Here is a 20,230-nt window from a genome sequence, read left to right on the forward strand (position 1 = left end):
TTAATTTTCTACACTTCAATTCTCATTAATTCACTTTGTAATAACGTTAGCTGGCTTAAGCATGTCTGCTAATCAAATTGTTAATATTGTTGTGACGAGAAAAGTTGTTTGCTGATTTTTAATTTCAGTGTACCTGGACGTTATACGTGGCTATTCGATTTTGGAGAAAAAAGGAATTGTCTTAACAAGCTTCTTTTTCAAGCCTATTGTGTTTCTATCGAAAGTCTCTACAGTTCAGGTAAAATATATATAAGAAGTAGCAGCAAATGAACTTGCCATTAGCCGTCAGCCCATTGGGATAATACGCTCCTAGCGAGTTAAAAGTAATAGACGCTTTGGCAGACCGACAGGTTAGAAAGGGTATAGCGTGCGGGTGTATATTTATTTGTGTGAAGATAAATATTTCTTGCGACTAAGCCAAGAATTTCAGACCTTCACGAGAAACGCACCAATCACAGACGAGATAATGGATGGATGGGTGGGGGGGGTGGAGGGCTCGAATAGTTTCGTTTTTGTCACTTTTCACAATGGCGGAATCAGCGTGCAGCTCAGTCGAGTTGCTATTAATGGACAACTGAGGGTAAATGGCGCAGTGACTGCTGAAATTTCATTGGCTCTCAGAATAGGAAAATCGAAATATTTGCTTGTATATGAACAGTAGCTTGCATGATGTTCATGATCTGTTCTGCGGCGAAGATACGAATAGACGAAGGCGCGAACGCGAGCTCAATGTGGGCAAAGCTTAATATATGTTTCCTATGACAGAGTTGCGAGTTATTCTTCAAGGCGATGTGTTTATTTTTGCAGAGCCTTTTGTCTAGCAAGGAAAATGTTGAGAAGTCATTCATATACCATTTTACAAAGCCATGGCTTCGGAACGGGCTGTTTTCCAGGTAAGAAGATGTATAATATCTTTTTGACATAAAAGACTAAAGTTGAAATTGAATGGAACTTTTGTAGTGGAAAGGAATTGTGGCGAGATCGCAGGAAGAAGATAGCGCCATCATTGCATCCGAAATTGGTCAACTCTTACTCTCCAATTTTCCACGAATGCGCCCTGACTTTAGCGAACAAGATAGCTAAAACACAGGGTCAAGAAGTGGACATTCTGCCTCTTATGAGCTACTGCGCACTCGACGTCATCATAGGTATTAAATTTCAGCGCCCGATCACGGCTGTTCAATACATAAATTCTTTGCCACTAACTTTACCTCTAAGAAACCTGGCAAATTGAAAGCTAATTTTAAAAGATAAATTTTATTTTGTAGAAAGTACGATGGGGGTTAAATTGGGAATTCAGAACAACGAGGACTCTGAGTACTTGGAAAGTATTCACTTGTAAGTACAAGTGGTCCACGGTGAACAGTGGGGAACTTACCATTTTTAAAAAACAACTAGATTGAGCAGTGCCAGCTTATTTCGGTTATTAAATCCGCTTTACTTGGTCGATTGGATTTTCAAACTCTGTCCAACGGGTAAACGATACTTTAAAGCCCTCGACTACGCCAGGAATTTGACAATGAAGGTCAGTACACGAAGTATCGTCTTAACAAGAGACTGAGCTATATTTCACTCACTCTTCGTCAGATTATTGAGCAAAGAAAATCAGAGTTCTTGGCGTTGAAAAAAGAAGCTCCTAAAGATGTTTCCGATTTTAAGTCAAAGGTTTCGATTTTGGATTTCCTTTTGGAGATGCATCTAAGCGACGACAGCTTCCGGTTAGAAGACGTTCAAGACGAAGTCGAAATTGCCTTGTTCGGGGTAAAATCTTTGCTTAATTTAGACACCATTAAGAAGCATCCAACTTATTGCAACGTCTCTAGGGTCACGACACGGTGGCACTCAATATGAGTTGGGCGTTGTTCTTGTTGGGACAAAACGAGTCAGCACAAATGAAAGTGCACCAAGAACTGGACGAAGTGCTCGGTTCCTACAATGAATCTCCCGTAGAGCTAGATGACCTCAAAAGACTACCCTACTTAGACTGCGTCATCAAAGTATGTGGATCAAAGATTAATTTTTTTATAGGAAAAGTAGTTGACATGAGTAAAAAAGTACTATAACCGTCACTGCTGCACCAAGGTTATTATTTTAAAACTGTTTCTATTGGGCTCAGTAAATATTGAAGAATTTAGAAAGAAGGAGTCTAACCATTTGGTTTCATTTTTGGCAGGAAGCAGCTAGGCTGTACGCTCCGGCACCGGGATTTGCGAGACGTTTGGACGAAGACTTGTTGATTGGTATTTCATATCACCACTTGGACGTCCCATAACCGTAAATCTTAGAGGGTTCTGTTTTTAATTTATAGATGACGTTGTGATACCGAAGGGAACCCATTGTTTCGTAGTTGCGGACATAGTTCACCGTGATCCGGATGTCTACTCGGACCCCGAGTTCTTTTTGCCCGAACGCTTTCTGTCCAACGCCGAAAAATCCCTGAACCCTTTCGCATTTCTCGCCTTCTCATCAGGACCCAGAGGATGCCCAGGTAATAACTTTTCGACTTTCGTAAATTATTTATCAATGCAATCTCCAATTGTCTAAGAAGTGTTCTAAGATATTGCTACGGACCATAGTTATAATTGCTCCTTTTAATTGCGCTACAAATATGCCTCGAAGGTTATTATTGTTCGGGAAAAACTGCCTTAGAACCATGACCTAACTCGAAATGAGGCAAAGCAATTATGGGTTGCGGTTTGGCAGTATTAGGATTGGGCAAACACTTAATTAAGGACGCGTGGTGGAAAATGGACGATCTTTGAAACTTTAGAGCGCTCACTCTGGCAATTTGAAAATTAAAATGTGATGGACTACAGTGTCGTCTAGTGATGCCACGAATATTCGGTTACTATTCGGTATTCGGCCTATTCGGCCATTTTTTTCGTATTCGGTATTCGGCCGAATATTTCGTAATATTCGGCCAAATACCGAATCTGCAATCATGAAGGAAAAAAACGGAAAAATGACTCAAAAATTATTTATTTCAATAAGAATTTTTACTTTAATATTTATAATCATAATATTTCCAAACAGGCGATTTTTGTTTGCCGATGACATTTTGTAAAGCATATAGTGCTACGATCTACTCGCAAATGAACCAAAAACCTAAAGACGCTATAGACGGGTCCTATAGTGTTAAAGAGAGCACGTTGAAAAATCGTAACTTCCCCCTTTTCATTCCCTCCTTCCCGAGTTTATCACCAACGTTGAAAGCTTCCGCGCAGGCGCGCTGTAGCAGAGGCGGTAGAGAGCGGATCTAAATCTAAACAGTGTATCCCTCTCTCTGCTCGCGCGCCAATATTGCGCAGAGCAGTGATCGCGTTACAGCTAGTGCCGAGAGGAGAGGAGAGTTTTCCCACGTGACCCTACATTTCGTGTAGCCGTCTGCCTATTCACCTCACCCTTCCATACCCTTCTTCTTCCATGATGAGACCTGTCCCATTGCGGTCCGTGCGGAGGATTTACGTATTTCGCGGAACGGGTTACAGGTCATAACCGGTTTCGCGCGAGTTGCACATATCTCACGCCCGAATATTCGGTGGCCGAATATTCGGTGCTTCGGCCGAGAGCATGGCCGAATATTCGGTATTCGGTATTCGGCAAAATCAATATTCGCGGCATCACTAGTGTCGTCATCAACCTAACATGAATTAAGAATAAAACCTTCTTTGAAAATAAAACGCTGTTCTTTCTTTTCACAGGATACCGCTTCGCCTTGTTGGAAATGAAAGTGGTGTTGAGCACGATTCTAAGACGCTTCACCGTAAAATCTACGTTACCACGTGATAAAATACTTTTATCCTTTGAAATGGTTCAAAAACCGATTGGCGGACTGCCCGTCACCTTTCTACCTCGATAGAACAATCTTTTCTTCAATCGTATATCTAATTTCTGACTTAGCTTTTTATGTTACTTCCCTTTATTTTGCGACAAACACGAGACGGTCAAAATTAAAAAAACCAGTCCGAATGCGCCATCATGAATCTATACAATAATGAATATACATCCTAATGTTATACCCCATCTTACCTCTCGATTTGACTTAGGCGTTGCGTCACAAACTCATGACGTGTTTTGCGTAGTTGAAAGAGCCAATCATAAGACAAGAGGAGTGTTACGGCTCCCGTTCCTCGAAGCGCCTCGTGTTGAAAGTTGGGAGTGAAGCTATACCACCACGAGGTTGATGTCCTCATTAACTAAGTCCCATCCAAATCTTACCCGGAGGTTTGAAAGGGTACATTTATTGATTTATAGATTCATGGTACAAGGCCTAATCGGATATGGAATATTAATAATAAAAATTTGGTAACATATTCAAATTCGTTTAACATTACAAACGGGTCTCGGGTCTTATCTACAAGTGCCTACAGGCTTTGAAGAAATAATTCTTTTAATACTCAATTAAACACGCGTTATAAATCATACCAGAAGTGAGATGAGACTAGAAGTACTGAGCTAACCAAATTCTTCACTCGGCGAAAGTGAATATTCTTGATAACACACGAACGGTTGGCCCTCTGGTGGCGGTTTCAGAATTTCCCCTCCAAAACGTGAGACGCTCGCGGTGGTAGACGGCCGAACTAGATTCTAGCACCCGCGTCCGTGTTTCGCCGCTTTAGGTTGAGGGGAAGGGGGTAGGAAATGTTTTTGGAACTCGACCAATTTTTTCTCTTTAGTGTAGGCGCGTGGGAAGCGGCGTAAAATCCTCAAATTTGTTCACTAATGCCAGGATCTATTACCAATGCTAGAGCCCTTCACTTCTAGTCTCATCTCACTTCTGATCATACGCAGTAACTAATTTTTTAACTTGACAAGTAAATGCTCTTGTATTAAGTTTTACTTAAATATAAATAAATATTCATCACGCTTACCTTTACACGCCATTTTCATTAAAGATATTGCATTTAAAAAACACGCGCAGTAATATCTTGACCCTCGATTTCAACACCTTTTCTTGATAACACTCGTTTCTATTTTACTACAATTTCAAGATAGTAAAATAACTAACATCAACCACAGAGTGCCGAGGAAAGAACTAAGCACCCGTTCACTGCAGAAATTTGCGAATTTGTTCGGATCATTTTTTATCATTTTATTAGAAAGTTCCGCTATTGGTTAGTAAGGCCTCTGGTGGTTCATGACGTGAGAAGAGTAAGACCTTTGATTGGCTGGTTAAGATGAACGATACAACGTCTACTCTATAACTAACGCGTAGGATGGTAGTTGGCAAAAATAAAAAATTTAAAAGGACGTCGTAAAAAAGTCCACGGAAGTAAAATTGAAAATCCACCTTGTTCCCTATCGCCGGAAGTTGGACTTACCTCGGGATTCGTGCAGTGTAGTAACGGGAAGAATTTTGTCTGTCGTCTGAGACAATGGCCAAAAATATGTAATGTAACAGACGACAGACGTGTTTTTTCCCGTTATTCCCCTTTACGAAGCCTAACTTCCGGTGATAGGGTATAAGGTGGATTGAGAAGTAAATGTTCAATCCTGAAAGCCCCAAAGACGCGACTGAAGGTTTCCACATATTGGACCGCGAGTTTTGAAAGGTTCTTTAGTGTATCTAATTGACTATTCCATTAATGCTATAGTAAAAACCAACAGCCAAGGGTCTAAATATCAGCTAACATTAGGTCTATTGTGGACACAGACGATGTTAGTTATTGTAGTTGTTGATATCTTGAAGCACTTGATCATATACGTATTTATAAGCGTCTTCTGCCCATAAAAAGTCTATGTGCGCGTAGTCGGGTTCGACTATGATGTCTTGAACTATATTAGGAATTGATCGCCGTAAGAAATCGATATCCTGTTGATCTGCAAGAGCGTCCGTTCTACTACTATAAAACGCCATTTTCGCCGTGATCCGACTGACATCGTAAACTGGTGGTGTGTCCTGCAACCCAAAAACATTTCACGTCAAAGAATTCTAATTCCGAGAAACGCATTGCACTGTCTAAAATTTGACGGTCTGCTTTTAAAAGTCGATGTGTAGTGCGAGCAATCAGTGAGGAAGTATAAGAATTAGAGTAAAAGATTGAAGGAGGGATAACGGCATAGCTCGATATCGCTCTCACGCGCACCTACTTCGGCGCACAGCCGATGAGTCAGACGTCAGAAAAATATTTTACCATAAGTTTGCAAGATATGTTTCATAAGTATGACAATATTCATACTTCATATTGTTAGAGACTTACAGCTCGAGCTAGTTCGAGAACGACGGAAGCGAGAATTCACTAGGCCTATACAGTTTTGCGGTCCATCTTCCTTTTTAGTCTGTACTATAAGCCTTTGACAGCAGCGCCTCACCAGGCGTCGCTTTACCTCGAATCTATGACCTACCTCATTCACTTCGTGACTAGCTCGTAACCAGTGACAAACTTAGGGAACATATATTATGAACTTATGTTTTACGTATTGCCAAACAAATTACTTGTCCATATTTCTTTTGATTTTCTTCAGTGCCATAATCGTACATTGCAAACTCGTTCCTTGCCTTGATCTACTAACGATAAAATATACGTTTAAATATTTTCGAACGCATCCAGACCTATTGAAAGAAATTCTTAACCTGAGAAAAGTGAATCATGACGTAAATTGACGAGCCAGAGTTGCCGTGATGGATGTACACGGGAAGCCGAGTCTGCAAAGAGAGTACGATCAGGGCCGGAAATAAGCAAAGGGCACTGGACATTGTTCAATAAAATTTTAAAATGCCCCATAACTTTTCTAAAAACTAGTGGCCCACTGGATATGTTGAACAATAACTTATTCCAAAGTTTTGATAGTTTGACTATGAAGATGCGACACTTTTTTTGCACACCCCAGTGGACAATGGTCTTATAAATTTTCCAGTCAAAGGGGGCGTCACTAGACACATGTCCTATAAGAATTTTTCCATATTTCCGGCCATGAGTACGACGGTCAAGTCTAAATGTTTCTCATTACGCTCTGGGGTTATGAAGGATGATGGCCGGAGGATGCGTAATCTGAGTGAAATAGGCGCTCTGTGCAACGGCTCAGCTTGGGTGGGACACCAAAAAATTCAGGACTCAATTGTAATTGGCTAAAATAGGCTACAGACGAACCAATTACAATTGAATCCAACTATTCCTCCCTCATTTTCTGGAGTCCCACCCGACCTGAGCTGTGCCACAGTTAGCGCGCAGGCCGATTTCTCTCAGAGTGTGTACCCGCCCCCCATCATCCTTGGGGTTATGAGGGGATAATTTTTACTGGATTTACAGGTGCCAGTAGACAAATTAAAGTGTCATTAAACAGATTTGGCTTACTTATTAAATTCGCTCAAAAATATTTATTTCCGAAAGATTGTAAGCTTATCTTTCAGGAAATGCGGATATATTCAAGATAATCGACGTATTGGCTTAAGTATTTACCAGGAATACATGCATTTCTTATACTTGGAATCTTCAACAGGTCATTTTCTCGGCCTTTCTACTTGAATTAAAGGGGAGCAGATGTAGAAACCGTCAACCTCTGACGCTCTGCATAATGTATTTGTGCTTAGAAACTACGTGACACGGACATAGCTAGAGAGCTATGAGCCCCGAACCCAAGTGTAAACAAGTTCTCATTGTGACTTGTGAACGAATAGCCCTAGGGTCAAGGGTTGTCTGCTATAGATGGATGCGATATTGTACCGAGTGCGTAGAGAGGAGCAATTCAAAAGTGACCGAATTTGAGGTTTTGATACTTACCTCGTTTAAATGCCCTGAATCGAGACCACCGATAATCTGGTCAGTAAATCGGCATAAAGTGCTTAAAATGCTAACTCCGCAAATGAATCTGCTCTTGAAGGATTGCTCTAACGCAGTGGCCGGCATTATACCACTTACACCAGTTATGCTGGCTAACTCCTGATAAAAATGAAGAGACAATTTTACTTACATGAAAATCAAGCTGGATAACAAAAGATCGAGAATGCAGGTAGGTGGAAAAAGAATACATAGACCTCTTCTACTTGGTATTTTTAAATGGTCATTATCAGGGCCTTTCTGCTTGAATTAAAGGGGATGAGTTGTAGAAATCGTCACTCTTGACGTCATGCATAATGTATTTGTAACCTGTGCCCCCACTAAGGCGACCTATGAGCGCCGAACCCGAATGCAAACAAGTTATCTTTGCCAGTTACTTGGTCCATAGTAACTTAAAGACTGCAAGTAGAATAAATCTATGTACTCCTGCTTGGAACCATGCATTCTCGTGTCGTCTCAATTAGGCCTATTCAAAGTTATCTATTCCCTTACCGAAACGACATCGCTGGCCTGGTAAAGTTGCAAGATGGGCGCAGTGGTGTGTTCCATTTTGGCCACGGGTGACATGCAGCAAACAAAATTTATCTGAAATGTAACGATGCAATATTACAAACTGCAGAATTTTCTACGCTGTACTAAATACCTTATCATTATACTCCGTTCTGGTTGACAGAAGAACTAAAATGGAGGTCGTTCCCATAGAATGCGCCAAATACGTTAATTGCGCATGCTCCGTTGTTATTAAGATAAAATCAATCATGGCCGGCAAGTCGTACAAACCCATTTCGTCAAAACTGAATAAGCATATTACTCATTACTTTATTTTTCATTATTATTAAAGACCGATAGAAAGTAGCCAAGCCTAGACTAAACTTGAAACTAGGTAAAATATAGTAAAATTAAAAATCCCAGAAATATTAGTATTTCCATAAGTTTGTCACTGGTTACTAAGAGGTTTTTCACGAAGTGACGTCGGTGAAACGTCATATGCCTGGTGAGATGCTGTGTAAGGATTACTAATGCAGACTAAATAGGAAGATGGACCGCAAAATTAACCGAGTGTAGTCAATTCTCGTTTGTCGTTCTCGAACTAGCTCGAGCTGTAAGTCTCTAGCATTACGAAGTACAGGAAGTGTCATACTTATGGGACATACCTTATAAGCTTATGGTATTTCTTAATGTATTTGCGTTTCAATATTTTAGTCGATATGGTTATCAGATTAATTAACAAGGTATTTTAAGGCAATAAAAATTGAGTTAGAAATGACTTCATACTTGAAATTCCAATATTCGGAATCCTCCGTGGACAGATTGACGTGCTTTTGGGAGTAAAGTGTTCCTCTTAAATTGCCAAGAAATACATCGTACCCAGCATCCGCCAAAATACAAGCTACAATTGGGTTAAAAAATAATAACTTCAGTTTATGCAAAAATTTACTTAATACGTTACTGAAAAGAGTGTATTCCACGTGGTCTTTTAAGTCTATTTTTGGCCTACAAATAATCATTGGCTGACAGTCTCTATGGGACTCTAGTCTAGTGAAATTGGTTGTTCAACAAAGACACATAACAATCAGATGTACACCATCACATATAAAAATATCGTTGCTGTCAAAGGCTTACTACAGACTAAATAGGAGATGGACTACAAAATTAGCCATCAAGTGTAGTACCTGAATTCTCGCTCTGTTCTCTAATTAGCTCTAGCTGTAAATCTCTAGCATTACGAACTATAGGTTGTGTCTTACTTATGGAACATATCTTATAAACTTATGCTTAAATATAAAAATTGTTCAAATTAAAGTCATCTGAAATTCAAATAAATAGGCCCTTTATTGACTTGCAAATTAAGATGTGTTATGTGTCAAAAGATGCGCACTCTAAACTCCGAAAGCTTTGGACCAACACTTATCTATCAGAAAATTGGTGCTGAACCTGACATATCTTGGCTTTGGTAGTTCAATTACCCAAAGAGGAACTTATGTTGGTTATAAAGGTTACGTAGTACCATTGTTTTACCTAAATTTTGATAGGGGTAGTAGTTAATGGCGTAATTCCACCCACTTCCGGCTATACCGTGAATCAGCAAAATTAGCTTTTTCCGAATTTCCTCTTTGTTTCCTTTTCCGTAGGGAACCCGGAAAAGTCCCAGAATGTAGCCATCTTCAGTAGTAACATTGTACTGTTCCACCGGATACCCCATAGACGTAATCAATTCCGACTAAAAATGCAAAACAAAAAGCGTAATACCATAAGTATAAAGTATTTCTCTACAAATGTCTCAGTTTAGAAAATTCGGCCAGATGGTAGTATTGGGCCTCCACGGAGTTTAAAACGTTTATAGTCGTTACCTATAGTAAACGAGGTGGGGAACACGATGACGTCAAAATTTTTCACCGCAAATGATTTTTAAAAAAAAAAAAAGATATTGCTTATGGTTGTTTTTATATTTGATATTTGGGGCGCATACACTTGTTTAGATTATGTTTGGGATATTTTAGGTTCAGGTTAGGTTAGGTTAGGTTAGGTTAGTTTTACGGTTTAAGGTTAGGTTAGGTTAGGGTTTTAGGTTAGGTTCAGTTTCTATTAGATTTGTCCTTTTCCAAAATATTGCAATTTTCATAAAAAAAAAAACTTCAAAATCATTTGCAGTGGTAATTTTTAACGGCATCGTGTTCCTCACCTCATTTACTATCAGAAATGAGTACAAACTTTTAAAAATCCGTGGAGGCCCAATACTACTATTTTATCGAAAATTCAAAGGTGTTTTGGCAGAAATAAAAATAAGAAAACCTTGAAAATTAGAGGCTATTCGCTGGTGTTAAAGGGGCTAACCGGCGCTGTTGGGGTGAAGTCCGCCCTTAGTTCAGGGGAAAACACCCAGCTCTTTGGCCATAAGGAATGGCGCCACCGTCGCGGTGGGCGTGTAAGCAATATGCTAACCAACAGTTTGACCCCCCTTCACCCCAACAGCTCCGGCCAGCCCCTTTAAGAAGCACCGGTAGATGCAGTGCGAGTTGGCTAACGTCCATTCGCGTGTAGCTAACTCGGTTTACAACTGGCGTAGCTTTTTGGAACCAGGGAGAAAACGTAAGAGAGCGATCCTGCCCCTGTGACGTTTCCTTCTCTCAATTAATCAATGGAAAAGTCACTCATTAGTTATCTTAGTTTCTGAGAAATTGATTCAATCTTCACATGTTTGTGTATATAGTTTACTAGTTACAAATAGGGATATAATTAAACTAGCTGTTATTCGATTAGGCGTGTAGTAAGCAGAGCTGTGCTAATTAATTAGTTAGCTAATTGAATTTCTAATTAATTAGCAACATTTACTAATTGAAAATGGTAATTGAATTTTAATTACCTTGTGCTAATTGAGAAGTAATTCTAATTAATTAGTATGAATCGGAAAGGTAATTATCTAATTAAAATTTAATTAGATTTAGGATTAACTAATTAGCCAATTGGATTTTCAATTATTCTTTTACGCCAATTTGTTGTAAAAAAATCGAGGAATTAACTCTTGATTCTTCTATTTGAATATGAAAAAGCCTTATTATATCGATGAGGAAACCTTAGTGCTACTCTAAATTTTTCAGCTCCTCAAATATGAGAGAATACTAGTACTAGCAGAAGTGGTATGAGACTAGAAGTGAAGGGCTCTAGCATTGGTAATAGATCCTGGCACTTGTGAACAAATTTGAGGATTTTATGCCGCTTCCCACGCGCTAAAACTAGAGAGAGAAAAATTGGTCGAGTTCCAAAAACATTTCCTACCTCCTTCCCCTCAACCTAAAGCCGCAGAACACGGACCCGGCTCCTTGAATCTAGTTCGGCCGTCTACCACCGCGAGCGTCTCACCTTTTGGAGGGAAAAATTCTGAAACCGCCACTAGAGGGCCAACCGTTTGTGTTTTATCAAGTCTTTTCACTAATGCCGAGTGAAGAATTTGGTTAGCTCAATACTTCTAGTATCATACCACTTCTGGTACTAGTAGAAAATTTCGTAGTTCGCAACTGCCCCATTTCGAAATTTCGACTGTTTTACCTACTCGAATTTATAGCAGTGCGCATGTATTTACTACTCAGGAGTCCATTATAGGAACTGTGGCATGAAAATGAAGAAATGAGAAAAATTTTAAAATGACGGAAGGCTTGAGGCTTGTCTCATTTTTCGAGAATAATTCATGGCTTCCGTACCCGTTTTTCAATGGCATTAAAACATCACCAAAGTACTAAACCCATGAGCACTTCTAAACTTTTATGTTTACTTATGGTTTCTTTTTTACCTTAATTAGAAAATAGTAATTCTAATTAATTAGTTTGATAAATAAATGTCTAATTTCTAATTGAATTGAATTAGTTTCTATGTCTAATTGCTAATTTGCTAATTAATTAGTTCATAAATATTTCTCTAATTGCTAATTTACTAATTAATTAGTTCATAAATATTTCCCTAATTGCTAATTCTAATTCAATTAGTTGTCAGCTAATTAGCACAGCTCTGGTAGTAAGAACTTCCATCAAAATGATACGAAGAATGGGTAGATTTTACTGATGACTTAGAATTTTGTAGCACCCTAGGAGCGAAGGCACTCGGCGTTGCCCGTCAGCCCCTAGGGATGCATTTTTGTGATTACTTTCCACGAGGACATTATTCTATAAAGAAGGGTTTTTAAGTTTTTGGCCACCATTTAAAAAGATGGCAACAAATCGAACCCGAAGGACCGCATTCAGCCCGTCTATAGCTTAAAGGAAACCAGTGTACTAAATATTTGTGAAATCGCTTCAAACGCGCGGACTTTGTTGCATAGAGAAGATATTTTACGTTTTTGGGCGCCATTTATTAAGATGGCGGCGGATTGGGGAGGAAATCTTTCTTAGTACGCGTCTACTACTTATGAGTAACGTTCCTGCAAATTTTCAGCCTTCTAGGGCAAGCGGTTTGTGCTGGGCGTTGATTATCAGTCAGTCATGACTTTGATTTATATAGATATAGATTTAATAGTTATACTTACGAGACTTTTATTATAATCTGGATCGAAAAAGTTTACCGTAGGCGATAGGTCAATTTGTAACAACGAACCCACCGTGACCCCGAGGGTACCGAGCGTAAATTTGAGCGCATTTGGTAAGACTTCAGCCGCCTCTGTAAAACTCGAATTGCAAACGGCAACTTTCAGTAAAGAACAACACGTAAAAAGGAACACGAAATTCATTGAGCAAAGAATACGTTGAACAGACTGATACGACTACGCGAGAGCCGATTAAATTTCCCATGACACGGAAAGTTATAATCCAATTTCGAGTACAGTCAATGGCCTTGTTTGGTAGTCGCAACGTACACGCTATACGAAACCCGCTACCGCTTCATTCGACCAAAGAGGATGTAGCAAATGGAACCCGAATAAGCGTGATGCGCGTAAAATTGTTTACAACCCACGGAATAGAAACTGGAGCAAATTGATAATTAGTTTCAGCATTAATACAAAGATTTCTTTTACTTGCATTCCTTAATAGGTTATTTTCTAGGAATTTGTTTGAATTAAAGGGAAGGAGGTGTAGAAAAGGTAACCCTTGACGTCACGCGTAATGTATTTGCAACTACGCGTCGGTTAGCCACCTGTGTCGCGTCGAACCCGAATGTAGACAAGTTATTTTTCCGTCCTGTCAACGAGTTAAGGTCGACGGTTGGCCTATATGTGTGAATAGCCAATGAAACGCTGAGGAATTAAGATATGGCGGTTTAAGCCCTTCCCCTTGATTTCAATCAATGCTTGTTCTCTCTTAATGATTCCAAGTAAAATAAATTTAAGTATTCTTGGCTTCACAAAGGGAAGGTTTTAAATATGGTTGCCTTGAGTTACTCAAATTGAGATGAAGGCTAACACCCAGCCATTAAAAATGTTGATTAACGACCTATTCTTCACCCCTCATAATAATAATTAGTTTTAGCACTAACCCCTAATTAAGCATCGTATTTATGAATTTGAAACTTATGGTTAATTACTGAAAGCGAAACACTATCGTGTAGAAATTTTATTTGTATTTGGGTGAAGGCTATTTATTTATTTGTGTTAAGGCCTTTTCCGACGATACAACTTTTGACTCAAATAAGTAATGTTAAAAACTTGAGTCAGCAAACATATTGGTCAGGGATCAATTTATAATTTGGGGATTCAACTTGTCCAACCAACTTCTGTTCACATGACACAACTCTCAAGTTGACTCAAGTAAATTATGTCAAAAACTTGAGTCAGCAAACATATTGGTCAGTAATCAATTTATAATTTGGTGATTAAACTTGTCCAACCAACTTTTGTTCACACGACACAACTCAAGTTGACTCATCTAAAAGAGTCTTAAAGTTTTATCGTCTGAGAAGGCCTTTAGTGTCAACATAGACAAGCGGGTCACCCGGTTTCTACTATACCTTAACAAACCCAATATAGTTTAGCTAGTTAGTTCATAAATGTCAAAATGAAAATTATCCAAACGTGTTAGAGAATTTTATTTCCGAATCATCTTCCGATGTATTATTCCTTCTGCTGGAATGGGACATTTCTACTCTGATGAACGTTAGTTGCTGTACTTGTTTATATCTTGAAGCATAGGGTTATAAACGATTTCGTAAGCGTCTATCGCCCATACAAAGTCTACGTGCGCGTAGTCGGGCTCGACTATAAAGTCTATAACTATATTGGGAATTGATTGCCGCAAGTAATCGATATCCTCTTGATCGGCAAGAGCGTCTGTTCTACTACTATACAAGGCAATGTTCGCCGTGATCCGACTGATATCGTAAATTGGCGGTGTATCCTGAAATCAAAAACTTTTTTTTAACACAAAAAGTTCGATGTTTCCCAAACATTTTCGAAAAACACGAATGTAATCCTGGGTAAAATTAAGGTGCGACAGCAGTTCATTTTAGTCAGTTCAGTTCTAGCAGCAGTCGATCAAACCAAATTTACTCGAGCAGTTGCGCTTACAATGGCCGTTTTCAGTTTAAGATTTAACCAAGTATCTAGTTTACTAGGAAGAAGGTATAAATTCGCCATATTTCCAGCTTTATCTCCAGCCCAAACGTAGGCCCCGAGTTAATCCCGCGTCTAAATTACAATCAGCATCTCATTGGCTCTTGGTTAAAAATGGTCTGGCTGGTTCTTTCCAACCCTGACCGTTTCAAACCACTTACGAAGCAAAACTTTACTTGACCAAATTACATTTACGCAATCACCTGTCCATATCTCTCTTGATTTTCTTCGGTACCATAATCGTACCTTCCAAATTCGTTCCTCCCCTTGAGCTACAAGCCATAAAAGATGACTTTAGTTTTAAGACGCCTTTAGTTTCAAGACAATTTAATTTTAAATTCGTCCGAAGGCGGCTCTTTACCTGACCATAGTGATCGAGGACATAAGCCGATGTTCCCGAGTTGCTGTGATGGCTGTACACGGACAGACGAGACTGCAAGGGAAATAAACCCACTCAAGTTAAGTTACAAGGTTACGGATAAGTACACTGATAACTAGTTTCGTTTCAAGTCTGCGTTTACCAATACCAAATCACGAGACTTTCGAATCAACGTTTTTAGAGTTAAAATATCGTAAATCGGATTTGCAGACGAAATTGACTGAATGTCACGTGGAAGTTAATTCATTAAGCCTATGTTCCATAAGTTTGTAACTGGCTACTGCATCTTGCCCTGAAGACAGGTAGGTCATAGATTCTCGTAAAGCGACGCCTGGCAAGGCGCTGTAAAAGGGCAAGCACAAACTACATAGGAAGATGGACTGCAACACCGAGTTCTCGAACTAGCTCTCAGTAAGTCTTAAGCATTACAAAGTATATGGGGTGTCATACTTATGGAACATATCTCATAAACTTATGGTCTATTATACGGTCCTACAAATAAGAGCCTTGAACGTGGTAACTAACATCTTAAATTGACTTTGTGCAGCGAATAACGGTTTTGCCACAATTTATAAATTAATTATAATAAAATACGAAACTTCCGAAGTTCAACATTCAATAGTCGCTTGTTAATTTGAAAGTATTGTGAACCTTATCTTCACCGTAGTTTCTTAGATATTCGATGTACTGGACCACCAAAAAAACAATGCTTTTTCTATGGAACGCTAAGCCTAAAATCTGACATTCATTTCTTTAACATTACGGGAGGGTGTGGGTTCTTACCTAGAAGGGCTCTTCGACCTCAGACCTCCTACCCATGGACAGGTATCCCCGTGTTAAACCGCGGTTTTCAAATTGAAACGCGTAGCACGCGCCCTCATGTGTCGGCGGACCGCAATATATCTCCACAAGTGACACGTGATCATTTAAAGAGACAAAATTCGTTTTTTGGCCAAGGCTTAATATTATATTCCTCTTAGAAAGTAAGCCAGAGTTATATTTACTAAACTATTATAAATATAACGTTTATAAATCTTTAATGAGATGAACTAAAAATAAACGAATGGTAAAGGTTTACTCTTTAGGCACCTATTGACGCCTATTTGGCCACTGTTCTCGAGGGAGCAAGAATTAATATTTTTCACGTGAGTCTGTTTGTGGATATGAATTTCCAGTAGCCACCACCGCGGCGCTTTCGTCAGGCGTTACCCATTGCTAACCTAGCTCCCTATCCTCATGCCTGTCCATGGGTAGGTCGTCTGAGCTTTAACCCTCCAGAGTTGGTGGCTCGCTTTCCCCTGTCTAGTCATGTCAAAAATCCCCTCCCTAATCATACGCTGAGGGGGGTTGACACTATTCTTGGATAAAGAAGAGCTTATCATACCACACGGCGGGAGCAAGTTTCAACGAAGTCTACTTCCTGTTTTTGTATTTATATGATGCTTTCGGCATTACCTGATTTAAATGACCCGAATCGATGCCACTGCGAAGTTCATCGGGTAATCGGCATAAAAGGCTAAAAATTGAAACTCCGCAAATAACTCTGCTTCTTACGGATGGTTGCAACGCGGTGGCCGGTATCATCCCTTTCACACCAGTTATAGCGGTTAATTTCTGAAACAAGATGGTACAGGCCATATTAGACTTCTGTTAGCTAAGTTAGTTCATAGGTTAGGATTTAGAGATTCCCGAAACTGAAATTTAGCATTATGGCAAGCGGTCCCAATTTTGTTTTTGGAGAAATTATTCACTTTTTTGACTGCTTCGTTATTCAACTTAATATTTTTGCCTTGGATGTAATTTAAATTCAAGCTCTCACCGGAATAAGACCCGTTAATTGGTAGAGTTGAAGAATGGAAGAAGTGGAGTGTTCATTTTTGGCCACCGGTGACATGCAGCAAACCAAACTTATCTGAAATGTTAGTACGATGTACTATTACGAGTTGCTCAATTTGTTATTCAAGCGCTCAAATTGTTAATACCTTATCATTGTACTCCGTTCTGGTTGAGAGGAGGGCAAATATGGAAGTAGTCCCCAGTGAATGTCCAATGTAGGTTAATTTCAAACTCGCCGTTTTTCTTAAGATAAAATCAATCATGGCCGGTACGTCATATAAACCCAATTCGTCAATACTAAAATGAGACGTCACAGTTTTGAAAGTTAAGACCTTCAAACAGTGTTTTTCTAAAACTTAACAACATTACCTCATACCTGAACTTCCAATATTCGGGATCCATTGTGGAAAGACTGACGTGTTTTTGCGAGTAAAGATTTCCTCTTAAATTGGCCAAATATACATCGTAGCCGGCATCCGCCAAAATACAACCTAAAACAATTGGTATAGCTTGAGCAGAAACTTGGAATCATTTCTTATTGAAGGTATTATAAAGAACCGTCAACTCTAAGTCTACTCCTTCAGAGCTCGCAAGTCGCAAAGATTACTTGTATCAGAAGCGGATAATAGAAGAAGTATGACACTCCGTATCCTCTTAATACTTGAGTTATGTAACGTCATTCTTCCCAGGCTCAACCTTTTTGTTTGGTCTCTCGCTCATCAAAATTAATTCAGATGGGCATCGCACCGTGCTAGGGTGAATTCTATAACTGTTTGCTAGGACTAAATCCTCAGCAATCAACCCATTAATCTGATTGTCTTGACGTGGGACAAAAATCCACAAGCGTATGTGTCTTCGCCAAATAGTTAAGCGGTAATAGAGTAATGATAAAGGAAATATTTATCGGGTATGTGATTCGGTTTAGAAAACATGTGCACTCCAAATGTAAAATGATGTTGGGAAGAATCATGCTACAATTACCCCGCTTTGTGGTGGTACACTTCTCTCGAAGAGAAGTATTATGTACTTCTACTCGTATACATATTTTGCAAGGTTCATTCATGAAGCAGCGTTCATTTCGAAAATTTAACGCGTTGTTAAAACAATTTCAGTACAGGTAGAGTTTCCGCTCGTTGCACGTTTTTTAATAAATAAAGAGTATTTTTTAAATTTGTTTATCCGCGAAATTGAAGTTTACTCGTGGCATTGCGCCGATTTGTTTACATTTCCCAATATGTTTTATTTTAAATTGGTTTTGTTGGAATATTTTGTTTACCTAGATTTTGATATGGGTAGTAATTCATGACGTAGTCCCACCCGTTTCCGGCTGTACCGTGAACGATCAAAACTGGATTTTTAAATAATTGATATCTGTTTCCTTTGCCGTAGGGTATTCGGTAAACGGTCAGAATGTATCCATCATCCGTTGTAACTTCGTATTCTTCCACCGGATATCCCATAGACGTAATCAATTCTGACTAACAATAGAAGAAAAAAGTGAAACGTTACGTTATCCATCTTATATACAGGGAGTTTCTGATAACTTATAGGGTGTGATTTGGATCAGACTGAGTGAAAAGTTTCGAAGAATATGGGGTCTACAGTATTTAGTTACGGAGGTACGGGCCCCAAACATTGGCCCCTAAAACAAGGAAATTGACACTGAAATGTGGGGTGCCCATCTTGTCAAACCATTTGAATAGAACCCAATCTAAGATAGTTAATCAGTCTTTATCTAGCAGAAGTGTACTTTTAAAGGTAGAAGTGTGCCTATCATGGGTCGAAAACATGACTGAGAAATCCTAACCATCGTTTCAATGGGAAACCCCTCATTCGACTGCTTCTTCTCACCTACATCCTCCAAGGGTGAATGTTACAAACACAAGCAAAAACCAATGGACACCCAGACATCAAAACTATTATTGAGGACATATAGACGTAATCTAGAATTACGTTCACTTATGTCGCCCTACTTTTTCAAATTTCCGCTACCGGGGCTTCTGGGTCAAGTGCTTACTACGTGTATGTACAACAATGACCCTCCATAAACCACCCTGAATCAATTTTGTACTAGCTAAGCTACCAGCCTTGGAAGAGTTTCCTGTCTAGTAGACACTATACTGTGAATATGAAATATCTACGTGATAGTCTTAATTTAAGAAACTACGTTTTCTTCAACTTCCCAAATCAATAAACGTTTTATTAAATATAAAGCGGTTCAATGTGATCGAGAATAGCACAGTATGTTCTTCGTAGGCTTCATGGCTAGGGACTTTCCTCCCAAGTCTACTCTCAACCTTGCGAAGAATTCAACTTCTTATATAGGGTAATGGCAGTGCAATGTACGTAAACGTCATACACTTCCATCTCTTAGCTCAGTCTCACCCCCAATTGGGCGCGTAGAGTATCCCCTCTACCGCCACTAGTCTTAACTTTCACTTACTGATCAACCACGATGCAGTTTGGTCAAACATGAACGCAAGATCTCTGAAGCAAGTAGTCCACTTAGTCTTGCGAAACCGTATCGTTACCGTTCTAAGTTCGTAAATCATCCGAAAGAGGGCGCCCATTACCTAAGTCCGAAAGCATCGTTTAAGAATCGTTATCAGATGGCGTTCTGTTCGTATTTGGATACGTGACGTTACGTTAACGATACGGTTTCACAAGGCTTAGTGGACTACTTGCTTAAGAGGACTGGTAAACGAGATAGATTTTCTCTCTATAGCGCGTTTGCTTTGTAAAAAAAATAACTAAAAAAAAATGGGTACGGCCAAGGTTGTTGAAATATTTTTCCAATAGGATTTTGAAGAATGACAAAAGACCGAATGACCTTGAGCCTTACCAAATTCTCAGCCCCCATCCCTTCCCTCGATGCTATGCTAGAGAGGAGTCGGATTGTACAGTGGAAGGCGGGCATTTTCCGGTTCCTTTAGAGATCCAGCGTTCATGGGACAAATTAGGAAATTAACCCATTATGACGGTGCGTACACAAACAAACGACATTTTTACATGCGTATAAGGTAATTATACTTACAAGGCTTCGATTGTAATCTGGATCGAATATATTAACCGATAGCGATGGATCACTCTGTAAGGTCGAGCCCACCGTGACCCCGACGGAACCGGCTGTAAATTTGAGTGAATTTGGTACCAATTCGAGCGGGTTTGGAAACGTCGAACCGCAAACTGAAACTTCCACTAAGA

At 39.4% G+C, this 20,230-nt stretch overlaps 3 protein-coding genes across 3 annotated transcripts; 1 reads left to right on the forward strand and 2 right to left on the reverse strand.

The window, feature by feature from the left end:
* The first annotated feature begins 1,423 nt into the window (after positions 1–1,423).
* On the forward strand, positions 1,424–2,280 carry LOC149647369 (cytochrome P450 4V2-like). The gene is made up of 3 exons (XM_089849735.1): positions 1,424–1,525; positions 1,588–1,761; positions 1,824–2,280. The coding sequence occupies exons 1-3, from the start codon at positions 1,520–1,522 to the stop codon at positions 2,061–2,063; spliced, it is 420 nt and encodes a 139-aa protein (XP_089705861.1). The 5' UTR covers positions 1,424–1,519; the 3' UTR covers positions 2,064–2,280.
* Positions 2,281–4,786: 2,506 nt separating this feature from the next.
* On the reverse strand, positions 4,787–13,681 carry LOC149647370 (gastric triacylglycerol lipase-like). The gene is made up of 10 exons (XM_089849645.1): positions 12,796–13,681; positions 9,746–9,999; positions 9,217–9,314; positions 9,054–9,168; positions 8,422–8,572; positions 8,271–8,363; positions 7,722–7,880; positions 6,575–6,646; positions 6,437–6,505; positions 4,787–5,899 (listed from the first exon to the last, which is right to left on the reverse strand). Exons 1-10 carry the CDS (start codon positions 12,994–12,996, stop codon positions 5,660–5,662), a joined length of 1,452 nt encoding a protein of 483 aa, XP_089705771.1. The 5' UTR covers positions 12,997–13,681; the 3' UTR covers positions 4,787–5,659.
* A 661-nt stretch (positions 13,682–14,342) lies between these two features.
* Positions 14,343–18,498, reverse strand: LOC149647371 (gastric triacylglycerol lipase-like). The gene is made up of 8 exons (XM_089850219.1): positions 18,303–18,498; positions 17,403–17,517; positions 17,173–17,323; positions 17,010–17,102; positions 16,646–16,804; positions 15,173–15,244; positions 15,015–15,083; positions 14,343–14,596 (listed from the first exon to the last, which is right to left on the reverse strand). Exons 1-8 carry the CDS (start codon positions 18,484–18,486, stop codon positions 14,357–14,359), a joined length of 1,083 nt encoding a protein of 360 aa, XP_089706345.1. The 5' UTR covers positions 18,487–18,498; the 3' UTR covers positions 14,343–14,356.
* Positions 18,499–20,230: the final 1,732 nt, after the last annotated feature.

Source organism: Phalangium opilio, unplaced genomic scaffold (assembly GCF_054372755.1).
Source record: "Phalangium opilio isolate 3A_F unplaced genomic scaffold, DU_Popi_V2 ptg000089l_1, whole genome shotgun sequence".
Classification (NCBI taxonomy): Eukaryota; Metazoa; Arthropoda; class Arachnida; order Opiliones; family Phalangiidae; genus Phalangium; species Phalangium opilio.